Source organism: Neomonachus schauinslandi, chromosome 14, assembly GCF_002201575.2.
Source record: "Neomonachus schauinslandi chromosome 14, ASM220157v2, whole genome shotgun sequence".
Classification (NCBI taxonomy): Eukaryota; Metazoa; Chordata; class Mammalia; order Carnivora; family Phocidae; genus Neomonachus; species Neomonachus schauinslandi.
The window spans coordinates 69499601-69526855 of NC_058416.1; the positions used below are offsets into that span (position 1 = coordinate 69499601).

General features: G+C 53.6%; 2 protein-coding genes and 1 non-coding gene across 4 annotated transcripts; 1 reads left to right on the plus strand and 2 right to left on the minus strand.

The window, feature by feature from the left end:
• Positions 1–242: 242 nt before the first annotated feature.
• MTFP1 (mitochondrial fission process 1) lies at positions 243–3561 on the minus strand. Its single transcript, XM_021703553.1, has 4 exons — positions 3495–3561; positions 2426–2553; positions 1811–2043; positions 243–835 (listed from the first exon to the last, which is right to left on the minus strand). The coding sequence occupies exons 1-4, from the start codon at positions 3559–3561 to the stop codon at positions 763–765; spliced, it is 501 nt and encodes a 166-aa protein (XP_021559228.1). The 3' UTR covers positions 243–762.
• Positions 3562–5316: 1755 nt separating this feature from the next.
• Positions 5317–25460, minus strand: SEC14L2 (SEC14 like lipid binding 2). 2 transcript variants are annotated; one of them, XM_021703622.1, is made up of 12 exons: positions 25272–25460; positions 23046–23121; positions 18563–18606; positions 18107–18166; positions 17643–17831; positions 16491–16586; positions 16254–16314; positions 15775–15858; positions 12471–12577; positions 12227–12366; positions 11908–12077; positions 5317–7106 (listed from the first exon to the last, which is right to left on the minus strand). In XM_021703622.1, exons 1-12 carry the CDS (start codon positions 25323–25325, stop codon positions 6976–6978), a joined length of 1212 nt encoding a protein of 403 aa, XP_021559297.1. In that variant the 5' UTR covers positions 25326–25460; the 3' UTR covers positions 5317–6975. The 2 variants fall into 2 exon arrangements, with proteins under 2 accessions (XP_021559297.1, XP_044777097.1); XM_044921162.1 differs by lacking the exons at positions 17643–17831; positions 18107–18166 and having other exon boundaries at positions 25272–25401.
• Positions 8845–8917, plus strand: TRNAK-CUU. Its single transcript has one exon. It is a non-coding gene; the product is annotated as a tRNA-Lys (tRNA).
• Positions 25461–27255: the final 1795 nt, after the last annotated feature.

Genomic DNA, 27255 nt, shown 5'->3' on the forward strand with positions numbered 1-27255 from the left:
CTTTAGGAGGCTTGCAGAGAGGTCAATGCCCAAAGGAGACTGGCAGCACCAAGGGTGGGATCCCAGGCATCTGCAGGGGAGCGTTGGTGGGTGAGGAGTACCTGACATACTGTGAGCCATGCGTGGCCGGAGAAGTCAGCCCCTACCTGAGGGCCCCCGGGGCCTGCTCCCCACCACCACACCCCTGCTCATCCCCAAAAGAAAAGGAGAAGAGAACTCAACTTCTTGAGGATTTATTGGGCCGGGGGCTGTCCTGCCTTCCAGCCAGGCCGGAGCAGGTCTGGCACCAGGGCTGGGCTAGCTGGACAATCAGTCCTCAGGGTGCCCGCAACTACACTCCTGCATTTCTCCGAGTGTCTGCTGCTTCTCGGCCCAGCCACACTGCCATGGCGCCAAGCCACTGGGGCTCCTGGGGCTCCTGGGGCTCCAGTTTGTGAAGTAATCTTGGCTATATTCCTTGCCCTATCTGGGCTTCTATATTCTCCATGGGAGGATGTTACTTTCTTGTCAAAAGACAGGTCCACTCCCCCTCAGTATCACGGATTCCATGGAAGCAGATGGGGTTCAGGTCTCCCTTTCTGTGAGTCACAGCAGCTGCCACTCTTGGAGGCCTTTGTCTCTCAATTTCCATCTGGCTCAAACATACTCAGATGCCAGGGCCTCAGACAGCAGGGAGCCAGGCATCCACATCCCCTGGCAGGAGGAAGAAGTTGGACCAGAGCAGGGAGTGGGCCAAACCACAGGCCAAGTACCAGGGTAGGGTCAGGAGGAGCTGGGCTTCTCCACTGAGGGGTAGAGCTTGCGCAGGCTGGAGTCCAGGAGGAAGTCCACTGACCTGGGGGTGGTGGACAGTGATGAGCAAGTGACCCCTGGGAGGAAGGGAAAGGGGGGTAGGAGATCAGGGCTAGGAAAGGGACTCCTAGATGCAGGACACAAGTGCCATCCAGGTGGCAGACATCACCCTTTTCTTTATTCAGTTGGGGAAACTGAGGCACAAGGAGGGTAAAAGCCTCACTTTGGGCCTTTGGGTCAGCTGTGTTCCCTTGGGAAAGGACTGCTCCTCCCACTCTCTGTTGGTTTGATTGAGTTGGCCCCATTCTCTGGGTCTAAAAGCAGGCACATGACCCAAGTGTGGCCAATCAGAAAAGAGAAATTGGCTCAGGGGTAGGCACTCAGTCCAGAATTGACCAATGACAACCTTCCTTGGGATTTTTTTGGTCAACTATGAGAAGCTTCCTATGGGGCTTGCTAAGCTGGTGGGAAGGAAGCTAGGAGCTGCTGGAGGCCATCTCAGCTCCTAGGTGGGGAAAGTGAGTGAAGCCAACATGGGGTGGTGTGGGAAAAAGGGCACCAGGATAGGGAGACCAAGACCCCTAATGACACCATTTGGGTGCCTCAATCCAGCCATGCCTGAAAGCAGCAGAACTCTGGACTTTTCAGTTTCATGAAACAATTCATTCTTATTTTACTTAACCCAGTCTCCGTCAGGCTTTTGTCACCAAAATCTCCCCAAATCCAACCCCTCCAATGTACACCTGTTCCTGCCTGCCTCAGGTTGTTCTGTAACACTAGGTTTTCTTTCTAGAATTTATTGGTCCTGTGTCCCATACCCTCAAGGCACCACCCATACCTTTACTGCCAAAGTACTTGCCAGAACACAGGCACAGACTGTCCTTTCTGTCTCAGAGCCCTGACTACCAGCCCTGCCCCCGCTGCTATTGTTCTATGCCAAGTGGGGACACCCCACGTCTCTCGGAGCTTCTCACCACCTACAGAGTGGATGATCCCTGAGGCTGGAAGGGGCACCCACCTGTCAATGGGGTGGACGATGACAGGGATGACCAGAAGCCCCAGTGCAGTGGTGGTCCACTTGCGGATGGACAAAGGCCAGCGTGTGGCCGTGCCCAGGATGTAGAGAGAGGCAGCACACACACGGTTGATAGTGAAGCCTGGGATAGCCACAGAAGCCAGAGCCTGCCACACGAAAGTGTCCACCACAGCCACGGTCACCCTGGTGCTGCGGCCTGCTTCGGAGCTCGGTATCTGGTAGGGACAAGAGATAATTAACCCAGCAGGGGCAGAGGTGGGAAACCCTGTGGACAAGGGGCATGAGGCTGGAGCAGGGGAGGGAAGTGGCCAGTGGGGGGTGGGGGTGGGGGTGGGGACAGAACCACACTACTGTCAGGTTTTGGACTGTACCAGTTCAGGGCTGAGGGTGGACTCATTCACATCCAGAACTGTAGGGTACAGGCTAGGTCACATGCAGGGCTGGGGGCAGGGGGCGCTACCCTACAAACAGGACTGCAACAGGCAAGGTTGTTGGGATTGGACTGTCGCACCAGGGATTTTACCACACGCAGGCTGCGGCTGGAATCACAAAGGGAGTGGACTAGGGTAGGGGGTTAAGGGACAAGCCAACACTCACAGCTCCCGCCTTCTTGCCCTTGTCAATGGCATCGGCCAGCACGTAGGAGCTGGACACACCATAGCTCAGCCACACCACGGCTGCTGGCACCAGGGAGCGGAATGCCTCTCCCACCTCATTGGCATAGCCTGTTGGGGAGGAGACATTTAATTTCGATGGTGGGGGGCAGCTGAGTTGCTCAGTCCATTAAGCATCTGACTCTTGATTTTGGCTTAGGTCATGATCTCAGGGTTATGAGATCGAGCTCCGAGATGGGCTCTGTGCTGTGCGTGGAGCCTGCTTAAGATTCTCTCCTTCTCCCTCAGCCCCTTCTCTCTGTCTCTCTAAAAAAAGAAAAAGAATAATAATAATAATTCCAGTGCTGGGGACGGTTTGCTCCACAAGGGGGCACTAGTCCTAATCCCAGCCTGCTAAATAGTAGCTGGGTGACTTTAGATAAGTGATTTTATTTCTCTGAGCTTCCGTTTCCCAGTCTATAAAAAGGCAAACATGATTTCCACCTCGACTCTAGGGCGACTGTGGGAGAGCCGAGTATCGTCACAATTATTCCCTTGCCTTCCCAGTCTAGGTTCTAGAAGCATGGGCACTAATGCAGAGACTAAGAGCCGGTCGGCTGATGAGGCAGGCACTCACCATGTGCCAGGTCTTTCCTATGCCTTATCTCATTCTACCCTTCCAACTACCACCCCATGAGAGAGACAGTGTTCATCTCTATATGCCAAACAGAAAACCGAGTGTCAAACAGAGCCAGTATGAGGGTCCAGATACCGACTCCATAGCCAGGGCCCAGACATACCCGAGAGGGCAGCCCCGCTCACCCCGTTTCTCCCAGCCCGGTTGGAGCCTACACCTGGGAGACTGACCAGCACAGACCCCGAGGGCAGGGCTGAGCCGACCTGAGCTGTGTGACCTTGGGCAAGTCCCGAGCCCTCGCTGAGCCGTCTCTGGCCCATGCAGAATGAGAACTATGATCCTTCCACCTTCTCCAGGGCCCTGACCGGCGTCTGGCGACCCCTGCCTCTCCAGCCACATGGTGGGGGAGTCGCCGTGCCCCTCGCCCCCCACTCACCTAGGTACCGCACCCACGTGTCCCGGAAAAGGTCGCGCTCCGCATCCCGTGGGGGTGGCTCGGACATGGCGCTTCCGCCTCGGCAGGAGCCACTGCAGCGGGTCCTGCTGCCGTTACCACCTCAGCTTCCACTACCGCTCAAATCGGCCGCGGCGGGACCGGCTGAAAGTCCCGGGCTGAAGGACAGGTCGTGTGGTCCCCGCCAGCAGGGAGCGTCTGCAAATTACCCCGCGCACCGAAGCCCCTCTCCCAGGCTTGGGTTTTACAGATTAATATTCTTCACGTTTTCTCCGGGGTTGAGTGGTTGGAGCAATCCTTTCCCACGACTGACTGTAGTTTTGGAGCCAAAGAGACTGGGGTTCAAATGCGGCATGCTACACTTCCTAGTTACACTTTATAGCTGTGTGACCTCAGGCAAGAGACTGTACTCTGAGCCTCATTTTATTAATCTATTAAATGGGGAACACAGTGTTCATTCCTGGGACAGTTGCAAAGATTAATTATAAGAAATCATTTATTAAGTTTACTGCTGGCCAGACCATTGGCTAAAGACTCTATAGACAGATTACTTCCTTAAAGCCTCCCACCAACCTGGGACCCCTATTTTACAGATGAGAAAATAGAGGCACGCACACACACAAAAAGTCACTTTCCCAGGTCATCCAGCGAAGTGGTGAAGCTGGCATTTGAATCCAGGTCGCGGCTCCAGGTCCCGCGCTCTTAAATTGAGCTGAGTTAATGAGGCTGGGGGGTGAACAGTGAGCACCCTGGTGAGGTGGATATTTGGACTCGAGTGCCTTCCTGCCAGATGCCCTGTTCGTATATATATCAAGCTCTGAGGTCTAACTGGATCGGCATAACCCCTAGACCAAGATTCTTTGGGGGCAGGACCTAGAATGGATGAATGAATGAATGAATGAACGAATGAACGAACGAATGAACGAGGCAAGGGAAACAAGACGTCAGGAAAGTTAGAAAAGAATGAGTGGTCTTGGGTGGTAGTGATTACTAAGAAACTCTTCCCCAGCTGGACCTCAGTTTACTCACGTAAGCTATGAGTGCACTTCGCTAAAGCTGAGAATCCTTTGGATTTTGGAGGTATCGGGCTGCGAAGAGGCAGCCATTAAAGACAGGTGGTTCTGGGTTCAAATCCCAAGTTGTGCCACCTATTAGCTACGTCTGTAAAACCTACTAGTAGCCCATATTTACTGAGCGCTCCCTTGTTAAAGCTCTAAGTGCTTTGCACGTATTATTTCTTTGAACCTCTGCAACAACCCAGGGCCGTAAGCACAGGGTTGTTGCGTGGTACCCAGTAGGCGCTCTTTATTTATTTATTTATTTATTTATTTATTTATTTAGGCGCTCATTTTAAAGAATTAGCTTTTTTATTATCATCAAATAAAGATGGAGGAAATAAAGGCCGTTGGTTCAATATTAAGGACTCCATTTTCAGCCCTGGGCGTCTCTGTCATTCTATGGTCGTGTAGGGCAGCCGGGTCAGCGGTGACCTTTCGGGAAGCTGGGCTCGGGACCAAAAGCGCTCTCCAGCTCCGGAAACACCAGTAGTGCTGGCGCAGAATTAAGAGACGGTCCCTAGCACCACGTGAGCGTCGCTCGTCCGCTTCCCTCCCACTCTGTGCCCACCGCAGGCGTTGCACGTTCTCCCCGGACGCGCACATATCAGCACGCTAGAACCTTCCGGCACGTATCCAGAAACCGAGTGGGGCGGGGCCTCCGCCCAGACCTTGAAGGCGGCCCGGAGGCCCCTTGGTGCCCTTAACAAAGATGGCGGAAGACAGCCCATCGGTTGAGCCAATCGGGAAGCAAGCTGGCCGTTGGGCCCCACGGGAAAGCGCGCTAGAGGGGAGCAGCGGGTGGCTTCTGCGCACGCGCCCCACCTATTGGCGACTAGGTGGTGTTCCTGAGACGTAAATTTTGTCATTCTGAGTGAGGGGCAGCGAGGAGCGAGGCGGTGGGCATTGACTTCCACTCCCTGTGCACTGAACGTTGCTTTATTCATTGGTTAATTTTCCTAACAGAGCGCTGTAAACCAAGGTTGGGATGATCCCTCCTAAGCGGTGTGGCTGGTGCCGGCGCAGCCTCAGGCTGCTCTCGTCAGCGCCAGCCTTGCCCCTTCTCCTTCCTCAGACTCCCCAGACCCTCTCCCCACGCTGGGCCAGGGGGCCTGGCTCTCGGAGGGAAATGAGTTCCTGCGAGGGCCCGGGGGAGGGGCGGGGGGCGCTTTCCAGTGTTCGTTTGCGGGGCGTGGCGTTGGGTTACGGGCCGTGGTTGCCCGCAGGGTCCGTGCCCTGCAGTCCGTGGTCGCTGAGCGCCCCCTTGGCCATCCCTGCTTGTCTCTGTGGACGGCGAGGCTGGGGGCCTGCGAGGCTATTCGTGGCTGCCCCCAGATGCAGGCCCGGCCTTTGGCCTCCTGCCCGGGCAGCCTCCCCGCCAGACACCAGGAACCCAATGCACCAGCCATACGCCTCCCACAGAGATGGGACTGCCAAAGCCTTGCTGAGGTCAGTCAGGAAGCGGGCTGGCCGGCACCGTGGGAGACTCAGACTGGGAAGGCCTTCACTGAGATCTACTGTCTTGATCCCCCACTTGTCATTTTTGTGTGGGGTTCTCAAATGGAGAGTTACTTGATGAGAGGCTGACAGCACTGAAAAGGGGGAGGGGGGGTTGGAAGCCTCAGGATTCACTCCCACCCTTAGCGTCCCGGGCCCATCCTGGAGCTGGGATCCCTGGAGGTAATTTCTCTGTGCTTTGCGTTGGAGGACAGTGGCTGGGTACCAAATCTCTGTCCTAAGAAGCTCTGAGTCACTGACAATCAGTAATTAAAGAGACAGCCAGTGGGTCCCAAGAGTTGCGGAAGTCTTGAGGTGGCCTCCCTGTCTACCCCTGAGTGGGAAGAGCTATACTGACTCAGGCCATCCCTGAAACCTGGTGGGAAAAGCCAAAAGGTCCCAGCCTTGGAGATAGAAAGTTTAGAAGAGACCCTGACCCCCACCATAACTCTAGCAACCTGCTACCTTGCTACTCCTCATAATGATCTAGACTTAACATTTTCATTTGGGAGCAAGTTCCCTACAGCTGGCTTCCCTGAAGTGTTAGGTCTCAATCTCTCCCCGCTTTTCTAATTTCTGCCCTGCTGCCACCTGCATCTTCCCTCCCCGCCCCCATCCCTTCCTATCTCAGCTCTCACTGGACAGGTGAAGTTGGCACAGCTTATAGGATGGTAGATCCTATCATGGTGCCCAGCCCCTGGGGACTCCTGAGTAATTTGAGAGGCAAGGAGACCCTCTCCTGCTGCTCCCCCTCTTCCTAATTCTGAAATGAAAGTTCCCCAAATCCAGCCCAAGTTCTTTCTTGTAGCCCAGCTTTTTTGGGCATCTGGGTACTGGGAAAACGACTGTTACAAGGGACAGAAACCGACAGGGAGACACTGAGGGAGCCACGCCTGCTGTGGGAAGAGGCATTACTTTGGGGTGACTGCCCCCAGCTGTTTCATCTTCTCTTCTGAGGCTTTGTCTGGAAGCAGGACCTCCACGGTGAAACTGACCTTCTTGGCATGAATGAAGCTGTAGGTGTTGTCAAACCGCAGGACATCTGAGGGGAGGCAGAAAAACAGACATTCAGGCAATTCTAACAAAGGACAGCGATTTTTGTTGTCTGAACAAGGCAGTGTGGTAGGTAATGAGGACAAAGGTGGCATAAGGAGTGGTCCCTCACCTTCTGAAACTTAAGCTGGGCTGACACAATATTCACAGAGAGAAAGAAACATAAGACAGAACATGCCGAGTGCCCGATGAGTGAGACAACCACATCTGTCACAGCTTACAAGGAGAGGGTCCTATAGACTGACGTCATGTAAAAGGCTTTTGAGAGGAGTTAGAGCTTGAACTGGCGGGGCAGAATCAGTAGGAGCAGTTGTCACAGTAATAATAGTAATGGTAACAATGGCTACCTAGGTGTCTCAGCCCTGGGTTGGTAATCTATATATACTATTATATTATTGCTCAAAATAACTCTATGAGTTCAGCATTAGTCCTGCTTTATAGCGTATAAAAAGGAGGTCACTGTGTCACATGGTGAGGAAGTGATGGAGCTGGAATTTCCCTCTGACCTGCATTGCTGCCTGACTTGGGCCCTGGGAAGACAAGCCCCGTTCAGTTTCTGGCGAAGGCAAAATATACAGAGTTGTTGAACCAGGAAAGTATCCCATAGAAAGATAAATGGACAAAGATGCGCACTGCACCCCTGTTTGTAATCATAAAAGATTAGGAAAACTCAAAATGGGCATGGAGTTGGCAGAGACGGCTTTGAAGCCTTGGCCAAGGAACAGACTGCTTTTAATCTAACCCCTTTCTTTTTGAGAAGTTGTTCCCTTTCAGTCGAACAGCCCTTCAAGAGAACAGAGTGTGAGAACAAAAACACTGGCTCTGCCCTTTCTCTATCCTGGTCTTCTCTCACTTTTCCCAGGGAGGAAAAAAAAAAAAATTAAAACAAGCCAAAAAAAAAAAACCAAACAAACAAAACAGTGTATTTATTCCTGAGATTTCACCTCTCCCCTTTCCTGCCCCTAGATAAAATGCATAGTTTAGACATTGGGTAGACCCACCACCCACACTTTCTTCAGGGTGGGAAGTACTACTCATCAATTTTCTCTGTACCAGAGGTCATTCAGAACCAATAGTCCCTCTGGAAAGAGGGACACTTCCTCACTGCCCTGCACGACAGAGCCCCAGCAACCAGAATCGGTCATGCTGGAGGAGAGGTCTGAGCTCCTTGGATCAAGCACCACCACCGAGATGGCTCTGCTTTGCATAGTCTGCCCTCAGAAACAAGGAAGGGGCTGTTCAGAGGTCCAGGCCCAAAGGAAGTGGAGTTCATGAATTGCATGGTTCATTTTGACACTAATCATGTACTGACAGACCTGTAGAGCCCCCCTCCCCCCCCCCCCATCCAGAGATCCTCCAGACTAGGGCTCCTCCACTTTTGTTGGGAACTGACTCCCTTGACAATCTGATGAACGCACACAACTTCAGATCTTCTGGAGCCCATCACGGACCCTTGGCGGCACATGGGTGTGATCGTCCCCTCTCATTGATATATGGAAACAAATACATATTCTAAATTAGCTTCCGTCTATTTCTCCTGATGGGAGATTAAGTGCTTTTTAAATTATGTGTTTAGGTGGGTTATATTACCCATGAATTTCATTTCAGAATTGTAAAGGGGATATTAGACACTGTATGTTTTAAAAGAGAGGTGTTTGGTCTTTAAGATTTAGTCACTGCTCTGGGGAGTCCACAAACCCCAGATTAAGCCCTCCTGCTCAAGAAGTGCCTGGCTGGCTCAGTCGGTAGAGCGTGTGACTCTTAATCTCAGGGTTGTGAGTTCAAGCCCCACATTGGGCATGGAGCCTACTTAAATAAGTACATAAAAAGACCTCCTGCTGTAGCCCATTCTCCTCATTTTAAGGAGAAGGAAATCAAAAGGTAGTTATTTAGAGACACTTGCTCAAAATACTTGGGAGAGTTGGTGGCACAGCTGGACTCAGAAACCAGGCCTCCTGGAGCCTGGCTGGGCTCCCGAGCACTGCTTGGCAGTAGTGTGGAGCCTTCATCCAGTGTTTTGGGTCTTCTAGACCACCATATGCACTCCTGGTGGACAAAGTCCAGATCTTTTCTGCTGAATCTTCTTTCCTAATAGAGTATTCTACACTCAGGCCCTCCAGAAATATTAATCGAGAGAAAATGAGTGAAACTAACTCAGACTTTGTCTCTCCTTCTCCCTACTTAAGCACACTTGGGCAAGGACCAGAATGGCCTGGGGAGGATTCATGTGCTCTCGCCATTGGAGGCTGGGATGGAGTTTTAATTTCTCCACTGGGAGATTACGTTCCACTTTGCAGGGAGTCGCGTGGTTCTTCAAGGGCACTGCCCTCCCACAGGTGAGCTTGTAACCTAACACTGGGTTCTCTCTGGGCTCAGGTCTAACCTGAGCCATGGCTCCAGGCAATAGCTGATCCCACCTCATTGTTTTTACCCCTGGGAAGGGGACGTGGGTGCTGTGACCTGCCTCTAATCCTCCTTGGAATGGACAAGAAGCAGCTCCCAAAGCTCCGCAGGCAGATAAGTGTTCCATCTGGGAATGTAACCAAGAAGGGCTAAAATAAATTTGGGGTTTGCAAACCTAAGTCTGGTTATGTTGTAAGGTTCCCAGTCCTTTCTCAGGCTGCGTCCTTCAGATACCGTAGATGGGCAATGCTGGAAAATGGGTTTGGGCACTGCTGCTGGCTACATGATCTCAGGTAAATTACTTCCCTGGTCTCGGACTCCACTCTCGCCTCTGTCACATCGGGGACAGACCTGCTCATCTCTAGGATAGGCAATGGCCTAGAGATCTGGACCAGGACTCTAGGATTCCCTCACGTCTTCTGTCTTTTGGTGTGTACACAAGCTACTTTGTGGGAAAGATACCGTCCCTTCTCCATACCTCAGCTTCCCTGTCCATTAAAAAAAAAAAAAAAAAAATCAAGCTTAGGGGCATCTGGGTGGCTCAGTCAATTAAGCATCTGCCTTCAGCTCAGGTCATGATCCTGGGATCCTGGGATTGAGCCCCGTGTCAGGCTCCCAGCTCGGCGGGGAATTTACTTGTCCCTCTCCCTCTGCCTCTCCCCACACCAACCCCTGCTTGTGCTTTCGCTCCCCGCCCCCTCTCAAATAAATAAAATCTTCAAAAAAAATTCAAGCTTCTATACAAAATATGCTCTGTGGATAATAGTATCTGGGCTGGTGTGCTAGGCCTTGTTCTTACTGAAGCATACATTAATATGCCTTCTCCTCCAAGGACCTGGCTGCTTGCTCACTAACAAGAATACTCCTCCCCAGGGAGCCATATCACAGAGCATCTATGAGGAAGGGGCGGTCGAGACCGAAGGTTGCCTGGCAGGTGGGGAAGTACACAGCACTGGAGGTTGGGGTGATGGTGTAAGACATCTGGGGGCTAGCTCCGATATCTCCTGGTGATGCTGCCCTAGAAATGGGGCACAGGGCTTCTCCCATCTCCAGCACCATCTCCAGGATGGTCCTTCTCCTCGCACAGGTCTTGCCCTAATGACAATGGTGTCTACAGTGTGTTGAGTGCTTGTTGTACACCAGGCATTATGCTAAGTGCTGCCCATTTAATCATCATGTATCCCCATGAGGTAGAGAATTTGATCCCCATTGTAGCAATCAGGAAACTGAAGTGCAGAGAGGCTAAGTCACTCGCCTAAGGACTAGTCAGTAGGCAAATCCAAGTCAGCTCGATGATAAAGCCCTTGCTCTCATTCATTTTCCATGTCTGGCACATTGGCTCTGATAGAAAGGAAACTGGAGATTTGAAGGGCTTTTTGTGTGTGTGTATGTGGTTTTTCTGCTTACAAATGTAGTACATGGTCATTGTAAAATAACCTAGTTGCAGAACTAGTGTAAAAAAATAAAGCCCTCTAGAAGCTTCCTACCATCCCAGAGATAACCACCATCACAGTTAGCATACATTCCTCAGAATTCTTTTCAACGTATATACTTTAAAAAAACAAAAACAAAAACAAAGAGAGAGTATACTGTATGCTATGTTTCATTCTTTGTTTTTTTAACATGTATTAGACACTTTACATGTCAGTTTTTCTCTCGAATGGGTATAATGTATTCCATGTACACATGGACCATAATTCATTTACATAATTCATTAACAAGACCTTTTTAAGGCCATTTGCTTTATCGCCAGTTGCCCAGGCTGCTAGGAACATCCTTGTACCTATATCTTTGTGTCTTTGTGTAAACATTTCTGTAGGATAAATTTCCAGAAGTAGAATTGCTGAAAGGGAATTTTAATCGATACCGCCAAGTTGAGGAATGTAAAACACTTTCAGATGCCTGTTTGCCATTCTTATTCCTGCTGGCTAAACTTCCTGTTCATGTCCTGTACTTGGGTTTTGATCAAGGTGGAGATAAGTGAAGCTCAGAGGGGTCAGGACTGGGCTTTTCAGCATTCTGCTCACCCTGGGATCCCTGCACCCACCCAGGTAGTTCTGCCTCTAGGAGCATTCCCCAGAAATGTCTGGTCATAGTCACAGATCCAGTTAAACTTGGACCAGAGAGCAGGTGTTCTGAACCCTTGTGATCACCTAGCACCATGATTCACCTCAACCTGGAAGTATCAGGTCAGAGTCCCGCCCTGCTGCTAACCAGCTGGGCCCCGTGGTCATTTCACCTCTCCAAGCCTAGGTTCGTTCCCTCATCTGTATAAGGAGAGGGTTGAACACATGGAGGCCCATGTCTAATTCTCGTAGTCTGAGAAAGAGGGACCTCACAGGCAGACAGCCAGGGCAGAGGCGTTAAGCCAGGACAGAGGTACTTACAGATGCCAGGATCAGTGCAGGTGAGGGTCCCATCCTCAGGAACCAGGTGGGCATTGTACCTCTGGTTGGAAAGCACCTCTGTCATCTCCCCTGCCCGCTGCCGCTCCCCCATCTTGGTCTTCAGGAAAATCCCAAAACCGATGTCGGAACCATCTGACATGAACTGCCACCTGCAGGGGACATCCGCCCGTTCAGACCTGATTGTGTCTGTTTGCGTACTCTCTGGGGGTCCTGCCACCAGGGCTTCTCCCACCCCAGCCCGACCACTGGCACCTGTGGCTGAAAGGCAGAGGTGGCCTATCAGGGTCCAGAACACTACCTGAGGACACAGCCAGGGAAGAGGATCTCATACTCCACTTGGTGGGAGGAGCCTCGAGAAATCTGCACACTGTGCTCATACTGCTGTTTCACCTGATCTCGCACATAATACTTCCTGGGAATGTCACCCCCATAGTTGATCTGGAAGCAAAGCACAGAGTGAACTGGAATGTGCATTTGAGCCAGGCTTCCCTGGTGCAATCCCTTGCCCCTCCGGGCCCTGCAGGGGACTACACGGCCCATACCTTGGATTTGCACTTGGGGTTTCCATCAGGATCAGTCATGGTGCCCCCATACTCCACAGGCAGCTGGTCAGGGCTGATATATTTCAGTAAAACCTCCTTCCAGTTTGCTGGCAGCAGAGGGAAGGAAGGAGAAAAAAAAAGATCACCACTAGGCAGGATTGCTTCACTGCCCTGGTGGTCCACACAAAAGGGGCAGGAAAAACCCGTCTGCCCCACAGCCCAGAAAACTCTAGGAGCACATGATGTGCACGCAGCTCGGCAGGGGGTTCAGGAGGAAGCATCACCCAGAGGACTGCCCTTTCGCTGGACTAAGAATTGGAACACCTAGAGTCCTGTGTCCATTGCCTCTGGCCAGTTGAGCAACCTTAAGTAAAGTCACTTCATTTTGAGCCTGGTTCCTCCTGCCCCACACGGCTCCGGTGGGAGTGAGGTCACCTAACTGCTTGAGGGGGTGCTGTAAACTGTTAACTCCGTACACGTATGAGAGTATATGATCACTCCCAGGCAAGTGGTACAAATATCTGGTGTGCAATCAGAGGGAACAGAGAAAAGAGGGAAGGGCATCCCACGCGGAGGGAACAGCATGTGAGGCAAGCAAGAGGGCCTGAGTCAACCTGATCTGTCCTGGTTCAACTGAATTCCAGGAGGGTCCGACCACGTGTCTCATCCCCTGCTTTCACCTACACATAATCGTGCTCAATCGTGACTTACCGACTGCACCACAGTCAAGCAGCCCCTTAAACAGGGCTCCCTTGGCTTTGCCCCAGCCACGACTTCACTTCTGCTCTGTTTTTCAGGCTGTCTAGCTGCTGGTGACTCGGCTCTTTTTTTTTTTCTTTTTTTTTTAAACAACCAAGCCCTTTCCTGACTAGGAGAGTTTGACTCTGGTGCAACCAATGCTGAGAACCACGTCACCACTCCGAATTCCTAAACTAGTATCAGCCAAGCACAATATTTTGATACTGGAAACCTTGCCGTGCCAACTCTATAGCTGAAAATAGGCAGCATCTCCAAGTCATGGGGTACGACCTGGGGTCGTCTGCTGCTGAGGCTGGCTGGAAGCCCACAGGGGCCGTCCAGGGTCTCCCAGCCCTCCGATTTCTAGGGTCCTGAGACCATACAACTCCTGGAACACAGTGTCTGTGCTCTTGGGCGGGGGTATAATCTGTGCTTCCTAAACTCCCCTGACCTGCGCAGAGTGAACGTCTTCCCTCCTCTGTTGAAGACCCGGTAGCTTCTGAGCCTGAGGCGGGTTTGGTTGAAAGGGTTGCAGGTGTGGGCGGGGAGAACAGCCTGCACCTCCTCCATAGTTCTGCTGCCAGGAAACCCAACCGGCTCATGCTCACGGTGGGCGGTAGCAGCAGCAAAGCCAAAAATCATCAGAGCCTTTTGCTCAGATTTTTTATTTCTTCCCCCAGCTCAGCTGGAGGGTTGGAACAAGGCCAGAGGGGCCCTTCCCATCTTACAGAGAGAGTAACTGAGGCAACAGGAAGCCAAACTTGTTGCTGCCAGAGTCAGGACCAGAACCCAGAAGTTCTGAACTTTCCAGAATGCTTCAAGCCACTCCCAGGGCTCACCACTGCACATCGGGAAGATCTCCACTTTCCCTGTGTCGCCTAATGGTGAACATTCAGAAACCTTCAGAATCCCTATTACCTACCCCCAAGCTCAACTCCATAGGTGGCACCAGGCCTGACATGAGGCGGTCCCAGTCTACCTTTCTGGCCTTTTCTTCCCACCGACTCCACTTAATGATCCAGCAAAACTCAGCTCCTCTCTGTCCCTGGTTGGCTTGATTCCTGCGAATCTTCCTTGCTGGCTTCTCCTTGTGCCTTGATGTCCTCCCAGCTCCCCTGCATAACCAATCCCTGTCGAGTGTGGCCCAGCCAAGCTCAACACTTCTTGCTCCGCCTGCCCTTGAACTCAGATAGTCAACCCCAGGGTTTGGCCTCTGCTCTTCCATGGGCAGTGTTTACTCTCAAGATTTTAGCTGCTGCCTATAATTGAGAATTCCCAAATTTCCAAACCGGAGTCCTCTCCTCAGCTTCAGGCCCATGTACCCTTAACATCTGTACATCTCACAGACTCCCCAAACTCAACGTCAAGGTTATGTCCCCCAGCTGAACTAATCGCCTCAGATTCATTGCAATACTCCGTTACTCATGCTAGACACCAGAAAGTCATTCTGGATTTCTCTTCCTCCCTTCCTACGCCCAGTGGATGGCGTTCTGCTGTTTTACTTCCTAAGTAAGTCCCAAATCCCTCCTTTCCTCTCTATCTCTACCGCCATGGCCCCGGCTCGGGCTTGCAACAGCTCTTGCATGGACTGCGGCCACAGTGTACAGACTGGTACCTGTCCTTCGCAAGCTTGCCAGTCAAACGTGTCTCCGTTTAAAGTCTGAGCCGGGTCCTCCCCCCGCTCAGAACTCTTCTTGGGTTCCCAACAGCCCATGGAGCTGTGTCCCAGCTTCTCAGCACAGTGCCCTGGATTCTCCATGCCCTGGCTCCCAGCTGCATCTCCAGCCGCACCTCACCTCTCACCACACCCTGGCCCTGCCGCGCTCTCTCCGACTGCCTGAGCCGCGGTGCCTAAGGCTTCGCTCAGTGCTATTCTTTCTGCCCAGCAGCTTCCTGCCTGGCTTCATCTGGCTGCCTCTTACTCATGCTACAGCACTTGGCTGAGGCGAGCATCCGCTCCCGCATGGGTCGGGAGGGCTGAGTGCCCCCGCTCTGTGTTCCCACCCATTTCTTGATTTCCTTCTTTTACATTTAACATATGGGGCTGCTGCACATCTGTTTGCAGCTCCCCTTCCCCAAGAGGGCCAGGAGCTCCTCAGGGGACTCTGTCTGATGCATCTTTGTCACCTAGTCCAGGGTTGGCCCACGGTAGGTGTGCATCAAAGGAATCCCCTCCTAGTTGCTCCTAACTAGAAGCAACCTCACCACTCCTGTGGCCTCCGTGGTGCTTTGCCTCTGCTCTTTCCCATACCTTTTCTAGCCTGTATCCGTTGCTTTCTCTCTAAAGACCTCTCTCCTATTACACTGTTAGCTCCCTGAGGACAAGACTGGTGTTTCGTTCATCTTTGCATCTACAGTGCTGAGCTCAGTACTTTCTTCTAGAGTGTCTGAGAGGAAGAGTCCTTGTGAAAACAGAGAGGAAGACCTTAGCCCGGCCCCCACTTGCTCTGGGATCCCACTGCTACCAAACCAGCAGAGGAAGCCTTCGCCCTAGACACTTCTAAAGCTATCCCCAATTTGGGCCACAGACCAACCGGTGGTGCTGAGAAGAGTCTGGGCTACTCACCCCCCAGGACCATGATCTTCTTGCGCGTGTCCTCACTCAGGAAGGGTTTGATGAGGTTATAGGCCACAGGAAACAGCTTGGGGGCTGGAACAGAGACCAGGCGATGTGAGACCGGGAGCAAGGCCCACTATGTCCCTGACAGTGTCCTCCCCAGCCCCGTGTCAGGTCACAGGTTCCCCAGTGCTGTGGAGCCCACACAGGCAGCCCAGGGTATGAGGCTTGACATGGGTACCTGTCTGACTTCCAGCTTCCCTGTCTGGACAGCGAGCGAGTCTAGCCTTCCTATGTCACCGGTCTGAGTGGTGCCAAGGAGGCAATAAACCCTAAAAGGTTTGTAAATTGCAAATCGGTCTGCCTATGTCAGAGGTCCTTGGATCCCCTCCTCTGGCTCACCCCGTTCTACTCCCCCGAGTCTGTCCCAGGAACATCGTTGGCCCCTCTTTCCCATCTGACTTCATCGAAGATAGTTCCCAACTTACCTTTAACAATGAAAAGACGCTTCAGCGTTTCAGGGTAGTTTTCCTCAAACATGCAGAGAAACTGTGGAAACAAAATTACTGAGTCCAGTGGGCTCAGACCTCTGTACCAGGGAGGCAGGCCCTGCCTCCTCCAGGCCAGACTCGGCCTCCACTGCCTCACCCACAGGGCCTCCTAGCAGAGGGGCCCACTCCCACTTTCTCTCCTCTTCCCACTCCCCTCCCAGCCCTGCCCCTCACCTCCCCATAGGCCTCCACTGCAGGCTTCCAGAGATGCTTGAGGCCAAGCCCCTCGCAGTCATAAATCAGGGTGACGGTCTCCACCTTCTTCCCCACCTGCAGGGGACAGAGGAGCAGAAAGTCACAGTAGGCTGCCACACCAGAAGCCTACCCCAGTCCAGGGCAAGAAGCTGATGTGCTCATGTGCCCATATGGCGAACAGGTCTGGGCAGGGCCATATCTAGGGTTTTCCAAATTGAGATAAGCACCCCAGGCCAGAATTATGGCCTAGGCTAGTCACTCTTCCTGCCTAGGTGTCCCTGTTCTCATCCAGTAAACAACTGGGTAGATCTAGATTATATCTAAGGTCCCTTCTGTTCTGTAGTCTGACCTCGTGGCCTCCCGATTCCTCTGTGCGCAGTGCCTGGTAGCGTTCCGTCCGTGGGGCCTCGTGGGGCCACTGATCTGGTACATGGGCCCAGAGCCTCCCCGTCCACCCTAAGCCCTGAAGGGTGCCCATCTAATGCTTCTCGGCATCCGCGGCCTATAGGGTCTCTGCACATACTAGGCCCTCAGTGCATGTTCGTGAATAACAGTGTTAAAATGTCCCCAAATTTATGACATCATTTCGCTGGATCCTTACACAGGCTAAAGAGGAAGGCAGGAGAGAAGAGCAGGGTGGCTCCAGCACTCTCCTTAGCCTTTTTCTCAGAGAGGGAATCACCTGTCCTACTCTTTTTTTTTGAATACAGAGCTAGTGAAGCACAGACTCTCAGCTCATCCACACCAGTGGTACCCAAATACTTGCTCAAGGAGAGGCTGGTCCACGACAAAGATCTTACCAGTGCCCAGATGAACGAGAAAAGCAATGATACTGTAGTATGTTACTTACGAAACTAAATTCCGAGACTATGCCGTTCCTATAGTTTTGGGAGTTAATTACGGAATTGTAGCCAGTAAATTTTCTTTTTAAGTCCTTACTCGGAGAAAAATAAAAATCTGTCAACACGGGTCAGTCCCTAAAACTTGGAAATTTCACTCGTCCGTGAAATCCAAACGCCTGGGCCTCAGTCAGCCCTGAAGCTGTGCTTAAATCCCTGTGTGATACGCCTGCTTCTGCTGGAACGCGTCCACGGCGGTGAACTCATTCTCAACCGTGCTAAGCCCACTCGCCTTTTCGGTCTGGCGGGCACACTCCTGCAGGAGCCGCTCACAGTCCCGCATCTTGGTCTTGAGCAAGTCCTGTTTGGTGGCTGAGAGGAGCAGCCCCTTGGCATCCAGAGGTCCAATGACATCGTACCAGATGGGGCAGCCGTCCAGGTCATAGCCACACATGCCCCCTGACAGATACTGCTGGACCACCTGGGCAAAGACACAGAGGGGGCGCCTGGTCAGCAGGCCCGGGGGCGGCCAAGCCTTCCCTGTATCCCGGGGCCTTTCTATGGGTTCATCAGGCTCTCCCTCCACAGCCTTTCCCCCTGGGTGCCAATGGATACCCACTCTGGGAACCATTAGAACTCACTTGGCATCGTCAGACCTTTCCTCTTGAGGGTCCCAGTCTGACAGACTCAGGACACAGACTGTGGGTGCAACAGACCTAACTAACACAGGGGTGGGGCAAGATCATTTGTCCTCACCTCTGGAGGCTGCCAGCTCGTGATGTTGTCGATGTCCTTTTGCTTTCGGAACTCCACATGCTGCAAACATACAGTCAGGGCTTTTAAAAAAAAAGCGGGGGTGGCAGAACCCCTCATAGGCATCTAGCAATAGGCGACACCGTGTCTCAGGTACATCATGAGAAGGCAATTGGCAGGACTGGAAAAGAGGCACTGCCTGTTTTAGAGATCCGGGCAGAACGGACTGTAATTCTTATCTGGCCCAGAACTAAGAAAACTTTGTCTTTCCAGGGAAGGGGATGCACTTTGTCCCAAAGGGATAAGGCATCAACAGTGGCCAGCTAATACTCAGATATGCCACATGAGCCAGAGGCTGTGATTGGGTGGGCAGGGTGGGCAAAGGAAATCCAAGCCCAGTGTGATTCTGATGGGTGGGAACCGAGGCAACAGTGGGATATGGAGCCAAATGGAGCTCACCTTCCGGAGCATGGCCTCAGACTTCTGCAGGTCGAAGTTTCTTGCTGTAACAGGGAAATGTGGTCAGGGTTAGACCAGCGGGCTGGGCGTCCAGGGACAGGGAGATTTCCCTATTCTCATGCTGGGGCTGATTCTTCTCCATCTTCACCCCAGCTGACTCCCAGATCACCCCACATGCAGAAGCTTAACAGGAGGACTTTCTCTGGGGACTTCTGGAACACCATAGCCCCTGAAGAGCAGGTCAAGGACCAGGGCAGGTGGGTGCAGCCTTGTAATATCGCGGTCAAAAGAATTTTACCCTAGTGGATGCAAGAGGTGAAAGATCTTAATCTCCTCTCAGGGAAAGTGAACCCTGGACCCCCTTATCATTCAGCCTTCCCCCTTTACACAAAGTTAATCTCCTTCACGGTCTAACATCCAGTTCTGAGAACTTGACCTACAGTTCAATGATGAACACAGCTGCCCTGTCATCTGCAGTGGATCTGGCAGGAATCCCAGTAGGATAGAGGGGTTGATGAGCCTCCTCCAGTCAACCTTGCCATATTTTCAAAGGACCCACGCATACCCTAATGGGACACAGAGGGACCTCCTCCTGGGGTTCCTGGAAAGCTTCAGAATTAAAGTCCACCTGGGCCACCTCTTCATTTCATGCTCCAACCCCAAGTCATCCTGCTCAAGCTTGAACACAAAGACCTCACTGCCCCCCAAAAGCCACCTGCTTCCAGGTAATCCGAGCAGTCATTTGCACTCAGCACTCATTGCTATGCCGAGCAGAGATCCACTGCCAAGACACTCAGAGAGTACGGTCCCTTCCTCAGCCATGTGACAAGCTTTCCAATACGGGTGAATTCCATGCTGCCACCTGCGTCCCCTCGGCTGTCATGTTGCCCATCCATGGATCCTTCCTCTGACCATTCCTCATGGCCTGGTTTCAAGTCCATCCACAGAACTTCCCTTTGGATGTTTTCCAGTCTGCAAGTGCCCTACTTAAAAAGTGAGCCCTCCAGAACTGAGCACAGCACCAGGTGTTGCCTACTCTTCTCCAATAAAGCCTGAGAACTTTCTTGGCCACAGTCACACCCTTAACTCAGATGGAGCTTACAGTCAACTGAACCTCCCAAATCCTTTTCAGCTGTGCTGCTGCTAAGCCTCCTTTCCATATGTTGTGAGGTGGTTTTCTGGATCCATCCCTATCAGATTTCATCTTGTTACAGTCAGCTCGCCCCATTTCATCCTTTAAAGAGTTTCTGAGATCCAGACTCTGACCAGTTTTGCCAACTGACCTATGAACTGTCCCTCCCAGCCGTATGTCCTCTGTGGATCTGATTGACATTGAGATCTGCTGACGGCCCTGGGACCTGTGCCAGACAGGCTGCCCTCTGGACTGTCACAGGTCCCTTAATCACTGATCTCTGAGAGTGGCCAAGCACATTCCCTGACTCTGCTATCACGAAATCCACTCCACTGTCCTGCACCCAAAGGGTGCATCAAGAGATTTGACCAACGCCGGGCCCATCATTGGTACTGGACACACATTCGTAGAACCGAACGGCCTTTACTCTTAGGAAGTTTCTTCTGATGGAGACCTTTCACACGCCATCATGGCAGCAAGGGGCAGCTTTTAGAGGAACACAATCTGGGTTTGCATCTCAGCCCTTCCCCTTTCTCCCAGTCTGACCTTGGACGAGATATTGCACATCTCCAACTGAATCACCTAATGATCTAGAAACGCATGAAAGATGCAAAGCAACATGCTCTCACGATGGGGGATCCCAGTTGGTCTGTGAAAGTGGGAAAGCTCCATAGGAACAGGAGTGGTGGTGAAGTGTGAGCCCCCTTCTCTCCGAACGGCTCTCCAGCTCACCCGTATCTGCCAGGGTCCAACACCCAGGGTCTTCTTTGAGGGCCCTCCCTGAGTTGCCACTTGGCCCTGGCAGTACCCGGCCTGGTGCCTCCCCATGCCTGCTGAGTCAGGCCCCTCCAGGGCTCCTATGCCCTGGTCAGGGGCAGATCAAAGCTTGGCTTAGGGCACTGCCAGAGAAGATGACCTAGGAGCAGCTGTCCTGGGTTCTGATTTGATCACTTCCGAGTCCTGGAGAAGGAGGAGACTTAAACCTGCTTTGCCCCCTACCTACCCGACATGCACACAGGTTCTACCACCTCCTGTTTTCATCTGGCCATCAGACCCTCCTTGCTGGGAAGCCCAGAGCTCAGCCCCAGGCAGGCGGAAGCAGTAGAGATTTCTGTGCCTGCTCTCAGGGCTGGGGGTCGGGGGCAGCAGAAAACTGAACCCATGTGAGGGGAAGGGCCAAGAGTGTGAGCCCAAGAGAAAGACATTTTGCTAGCACGCACTTTGAAAATGTTTACTTTAGAATCAAAGGTAGAGAGGGAAAAGGTTTCCTTAAAAAAAAAAAAGAAAGAAAAAAGGGCAACAAAAACCCTAATTGAAATTCACAGTAGAGTCTGACCAGGCCTGAGCTCCTGCCCAGGAAATGTGAAGCACAAGTAAAGTACTGAGGGGACACTTCCTCTGTCTGAAGAGGCCGAGCTTGGCTGGGGGCGGGGGGGGGGGGGGGCAGCTGTGGCTTACTGGAGAGAATGTCGGCCTGGGAGTCTGAGGCCCTAGGTTTCCGCCCCGATTCGGCTTCTCATCAGCTGTGTGCCCTCATGTACGTGCCCTCCCCTCTCTGAGCCTCCGCTGTTTCGTCTGGCAAATGAGGATGACGATAACGCTTTGAAATTCTTGCAAAGAGAGGGGTTATCCCAGGACTGGGGTGTCGGGAATGTCTGGGAAACCAACTGCCAGGAGCCTGGGGAGCCTCCTCTCCGATAAAAGAGCTGTGTAATTGTTCGGCTCTCTGAAACCACAGGTCTTTAACTACCAGCAGCTTGGTGGTGTGTTTGATCATCTTGCAGCCGGCTCTTTAAGGCAGCACAGCCTTCCCACGCGGCCTACCCACCCGCTTCTGGCTACAGCCCTTCACCAAATGCTGGACCAAAATATCCTCCAGCCCTGGACTGACTCCACTGCGCCCCCGTACCACCCCTCCACCCAATCTGAGTGGGCGGGTGGGGCGGAGTGTCACAACATTTGGGGGGAAAGGGGCAAGGGACACCTCCAGAGGCGCACAGGGCCCCACGTGGCTTTCCCGGCTGCACCTGCCCTGGGGTGCCTACTAGCAGTCCCTCAGAGTGTGCCAACTCCATTTCTGGGCAGAAGAGAAAAATACATCCCTTCACCTGTCCCAGGACCCCTAGGGGATGTATGTGTGTGTCTGTGTCTATAAATAACCGGACATGATACGTATTTTAATATGTTGGGCTATGATTCTACAACATAACTGAATCTCTGTTAACCTAACGCAGTGGAATTTTCTCTATTATTTCAGTGTCTGGTAATAAAGTTTCTATAAAGAAAAAAAAAGTGTGTCACAGCAACCAGAGAGGGTGGCACATGACTCGAACCACAGGAGAGGAGAAGAGAAAAAAGAAAGGAGAGATTTCAGGAGTCAGGGTATGGGGTTGAGCTGGACTCTGATGCTAGTGGAAAGCCGTACCCCTCATTAGCGCATGCAGAGTTCTGTCATGTTACATCTCGCGATAAGCAGGGCACCCTATCTGGTCCTGTTCTACCGGAGGGGAGCCTAAAGCAGATGTGCACCCGTGGCCCACGTGCCACAGCCAGGCCAGGGCAAGCTGGAACTAGAACGTGGGGCTCTGGAGCCGGGTGGTGGCTTGAGGGCAGTCTTGTCAACTGAGGCCAGGCTGAGTGCCCCCCATGCCCTTTGCCCCTCCTGCAAGCTGCCTAAACTGCTGGTCTGTCACCCCAAAAGGCCACAGAGGGGACCAGCCCCTCCCAGGGGCCTGCACTCTGGTTCTCTTTTTTTTAAAGATTTTTTTAAATTTATTTTTCAACAGAGAGAGAGATAGTGAGAGAGGGAACACAAGCAGGGGGAGTGGGAGAGGGAGAAGCAGGCTTCCCGGCGAGCAGGGAGCCTGATGTGGAGCTCGATCCCAGAACGCTGGGATCATGACCTGAGCAGAAGGCAGACACTTAACAACTGAGCCACCCAGGTGCCCCTGCACTCTGGTTCTAAACTTGGCTCTGCGCTGACTTCCCACGTGGCTGGGTCTTCCTGGGCTTTTCCTCAACCCACTTCCCCAAGCCCATCAGCAGAGTGGATTTATCGAATGGAGGGAAAGTGCACTGGGCTGGGAGTCAGCCCACCAGCTCCAGTCTTCTCTCTGCCTGTGGCTCAGGCGCTGTGTGACCTGGAGCAAGTTACTTCACCTCTCTGAGCCTCAGTGTTGTTATTCCACCCAACAGGAGGGTCAAGGCTATGTAATTGCCCAGGGTCCTTTTGGTTCTAAAGGTTGAATTCTCCAGATTCTCAGATTGCCAGGGGCAGGGTTTCCAAAGGGTGCCATTCTGCTACCCAGAACTAGCCCCTGCCCCAGCCTCCCGCAGCCCCTCTTCCCTCACCTCGGAGCCAGCGCAGGAGAAAATAGTCATCTGGATTCGGCAGGGTGGGCAGCACATCCTGGACATTCTCCCGAAACTGTAGGGAGAGGTAGGAGGGTGAGTGGCAGGTCCCCCCCTGACCACCCCCTGCCTGGGGCTCTCCACAGGGACTCTGCTGGACCCCTCTTCAACATGGGTCAACTCTGTAGACACTGGCTGAGCACGTGGGCTGCGTAGTGCACTCTGTCGCCTCAGTGGACAGCAAGGAGGAGGCAGGAAGGGAGTAACACTTGCACACTCCAGTGTGGCGGGCGGCCATAGGAGATCCCAGCTAACTGTGATAGTGGATACTCGGGGAGCGTGCCACAGCCAAACCTGTCCATTCGCCAAGCACTCTCTGTGTGCCCAGCACTGAACTTGGCACTTATCTTATTCATGCCTCACTCAAGAGTCCCTAGAGGTATTACTCTCCCCATTTCACAGATGAAGAAATTAGAGCTCAGAGAGACTAAGTAACATGCCCAAGGTTGAACAGCTAGTAACCAGTAGGGCTGGGATGCAAACCCCCGTCTGTCCGAGGCCAGAGCAGGCACGCTTTCCACTGGAGTCTTCTGCCCCTTAGTAATGGACGGGTGAGCAATGCGCTGAGGGAGCAGAGGGAAGGAAGAGTTTGATTGTCACAGGCCCAGGAAGACGGTGGTCTCATACGACTTCAAAAAAAACATTTGTGGTGGGCTTGAAGGACTTCAAAGGTAGCAGGAGGAGGGAGGAGGGCAAACCAGGTGGAGGGAACAGTTCCAACAGGAAGCCACAAAGGGGGAAAGTGCAGGGAGTGCGAAACAAGAGATATGGACAGTGACCCCAAGGGGTGGCCACGTCCACCTCCAACTGCTCACTACCCTTTAGGTGCGCACACCCCCACGTGCTCTCCCCATGCCTCCTGCTCCCAGGCCCTCACCTTTCTCTAGTCACTGACCTACAGGGCAGCCACAGAGGGGACCAATGAGGACCTGCCACCTTTGCCCCTTGCCGAGGTCAGCAGGGGACTCAGACGATCCCAGCCCATCCCCCAAACAGCTCCCAGACTCCCAGGGAAACTGCTCCACCAGGGCCCAGGCATGAAGCCACCCCTCACCCAGGACCCTACCCAGCCCCTGGTTTCCAGTTTAATCACCACCTAATCCCTCCTCTGCCTGACTTCCCCTGCAGGTCAGCAGTAAAACCTGAAACCTCCCTATCCAGCCTCCTTGGGATGCGGGAGGCCCAGCCTGGGGCAAAGCCTTCATGGGGCTGGTGTCTCAGCTCCACTGCCATGGCAGGAGACATCTGTCCCCCCAGCAATGGGGACCTGCTTGGCTGTGGAGCCTCCAGACCTTGAGACCAGACCCCATCAATTCTGGGTCAGAGTACAGCCAACCTCCCCTCTCCTAAAGAGTAGATTCAGTTGGTGGACAAGGGGGTCCAGCCTTCAAATTGTTGCCACCTCCTCTGCTCAGGTGCCAAGGCAAAGCCAGGCTTACCTCCTAGCCTTCTGAAGAGCATCTGCCCTAACCGCCAGCCAGGGAGGGATCTGGATTGCAGGATGGGGGGGGGGGGTGTTGGTCTGAGCTCAAACTAACCTCAACCCAGTGAGTCACCCATAGGATCCCAGGCTTCACACACGAGGTGCTCCCTTCAACATCGTGGGGTCCAACCCCTCATTTCATTTCATCGAGAAGCACACTGAGAAGGATGGGTTTGCCCAAGGTCGCAGAGAGACTTGATGCCCCAGCAGGGGCTCTCCAAGTATCCTAAGGACTGTCAGGGCCCAGTTCATGATGCCAGTGCCCCTGCAAGAGGAAAACCTCCCGGAAATGGAAGGAAACCCGGGGCCCTACCCCTGCCCCCAGGGCCCGGCTGCCAGTCTTGAGAATGAATATTGCCTTTGTGCCCTGGGCTGCCTCCGAGAGCTTCCAAGCAACCACTTCTTCCCAGGTGGCCCCGCCAAGGGCTCGCTCGGGGCTGAGGCTGGGGTAGCCAAACTTCCCCCGGGCCTCCCCCTCGGCCCGCCCAGGGAGGGCCGGACGGGCCGCGGGGGCGAGGGGCGCGAGGCGCCAGGTGCAGCCGGCCGCAGCTCCCTCCTCCGCTCGCCGGTCCCGCACCGTCGCCCGCTTCCCCCTCACCGCGCCAGGCCCCTTCCCGGCTCGCTGCCGCGGGAGGGCGAGGCCCCGGCCCCGGAGCGGGGGCCGAGCCAGGGTGACGGCTCACCTTGGCCAGTGCCTCCTTCTGCTTGGGGCTCAGATCGCCGACTCTGCCGCTCATCGTGGTTCCGGCTCGGGGCGCGGCGGTTGCGGCAGCTGATGGAGCACGGACTCGTTCTCTGCCGCCGGAGTAAAGTCCCGGCCTTTTGCCCGGGCCGCGGGGCTGGCGGGCAAGCCCCGCCTCTTAAAGGATCCCGAGGGGTGGAGTGGGGAGGGATGCGCTGGGCGCGGAAGCCTCCGGCGCGTCCCTCTCTGTCCTCCTGAAGGCGGAGACCCTGGCAGGAGGCGAGCAGGAGTGTCCACCCGGGCCGAGGCCAGCGGACATTAGAAAGTCAGGAAATCTGGGTTCTAGTCTCAAATTTATCCTTAACTCGCCTTGTGACCTTGGACGAGACACCTGCGCTCCTGGGGCCTCAGTTGCCCCATCTAGATGCTATCTAATGAGCTCTCCGGAGATGGAGTCCCCTAGTGCAGAACCTCACTCCCCCAGACGGGAGGGAGCTTGCCCCGTGCCACTGTGGGGGGCCAAGTCCTGAAGCCTAGCATCGCCCTGCGATGGACTGCACGCGGTAATGGCCATTTCTCTCTGCGGTCTTTGCCCTTTTCCTGTTTGCCACGGGTTTTTGTCCACTGCTGCCAACCCAGCCTGGGGCCTCTCGGTGTTGACACGCTTTCTCCTCCACCTGTGAGGCAGGCAGGCCTAGGGGACAAGGAAGCACAGACCCCGTCTCCCGGCCTAGGGCCCTGACCTCTGCTTCTGACCTTCCCAGCTCACACCCTCAGTGGGCAGGGAGGAGTGCTTCCAGAGGGAGTCAGAAGACCTGGGTCTGAATCCTACATCCTCCACTTCGCTGTCAGACTTCAGCAGTCGACCTCACCTCTGTGAACCCAAGCTGCTCCGCTCACTACACGGAGGTGATGATCTGATCTCGTCAGCCTGAGAGGATCAAGTGAGCTACGGTACCTAAGTCGCTCAGCGCAGTGGGTACCTAGCCAAGGGTTCGCCTCTGTGACCCCTCCCTAGTCTGCCCTGCACAAGCCTCCCTTTGCCACCTGCCTGGCCAGGCTTTGGCCTCTGGGTGGGGATGTAGGGTGGACATGGAGGAAGCCACAGTAAAGCTACCACAGTGAAAGCAGGCCTGCTAGCAGCTTATCTGCTTCCCCTGCTCCTGCCCAGGGGCCACAGCTGCCAGTTCCTATAACTGCAAGTCTGACTTGTGTGATGGATGCTTCAGTGCCCTCTGACTGTCCTGCCATGCCTCACAGCCCCTTCCTCATCCAGTGAAGCCATTTCCTCCTTTCTGAGTTCGATAGCCTTCCCCCTCTGCCTGGGCCCCCCTACCCCCACCACATACTCTATTCCTACCTCCATGGTAGCAGCTATTCACATGCCCTGGACCATTCTTTCCTCCTACTGTGTGCCAGGTCCTAGGCACTGTTCTGGGGACCCTGAAATGAATCAGACACCATCTTGCCCTCCCAGAGATAAGATACAGGCACCATCATCCAGAACACAAGACCAAGTTAAATGTGCCAAAGAGAGTAAGTACCTGGGAGGTTAAAGGAGGAGAATTTGCTTTGGGTTATAAGAATCTCAGAAGGCTATGTGGAGGGAGTGGCATTGGAGCTGGGCCCTAAAATATGGGGCAGGAAGGAAAGGGAAAGAAAATCCATTCATTCCATGCTGGCACGATGGCATGAGCCAAGTTTGGGTGGTTGATGGGAAGCATGGCCAGAGAGGAGGGGAGAGCAAGAATAGGCAGGGAGGACCCTCAGAGAACCACAGTGTGGCCCTGCTTAGCAACGTCGGCCCTGCTAGACTATGAGGTCTTTGGGCATGGGGACCTGAATCCCCATAAGCCCCCGACCCCCAGCAGAGCAGCCTACACACAGGGGCTGTTCAATAAACTTATGCTGAATGAATGAATGCAAGAAATGCTCCAATAGGCACAGAGCCAGGTGCTGAGGGAGCCCTGGGAAGGAGACACAAG

Bases quoted from the DNA above. Each gene is read 5' to 3' on its own strand.
- SEC14L2 (XM_021703622.1), bottom strand. From the start codon at position 25,325: ATGAGCGGCAGAGTCGGCGATCTGAGCCCCAAGCAGAAGGAGGCACTG. The intron at 17,832-18,106 runs GTGAGGACAAAT...GTCTTTGCCCAG, and splicing joins CGAGCTGGCAGCCTCCAGAG to GTGGTCCAGCAGTATCTGTC. The intron at 15,859-16,253 runs GTAAGTTGGGAA...TCTCTGTTCCAG, and splicing joins GCGTCTTTTCATTGTTAAAG to CCCCCAAGCTGTTTCCTGTG.
- MTFP1 (XM_021703553.1), bottom strand. From the start codon at position 3,561: ATGTCCGAGCCACCCCCACGGGATGCGGAGCGCGACCTTTTCCGGGAC. The intron at 2,554-3,494 runs GTGAGTGGGGGG...CCTCCCCAACAG, and splicing joins CACGTGGGTGCGGTACCTAG to GCTATGCCAATGAGGTGGGA. The intron at 2,044-2,425 runs GTGAGTGTTGGC...TGTCCCTACCAG, and splicing joins AGGGCAAGAAGGCGGGAGCT to ATACCGAGCTCCGAAGCAGG.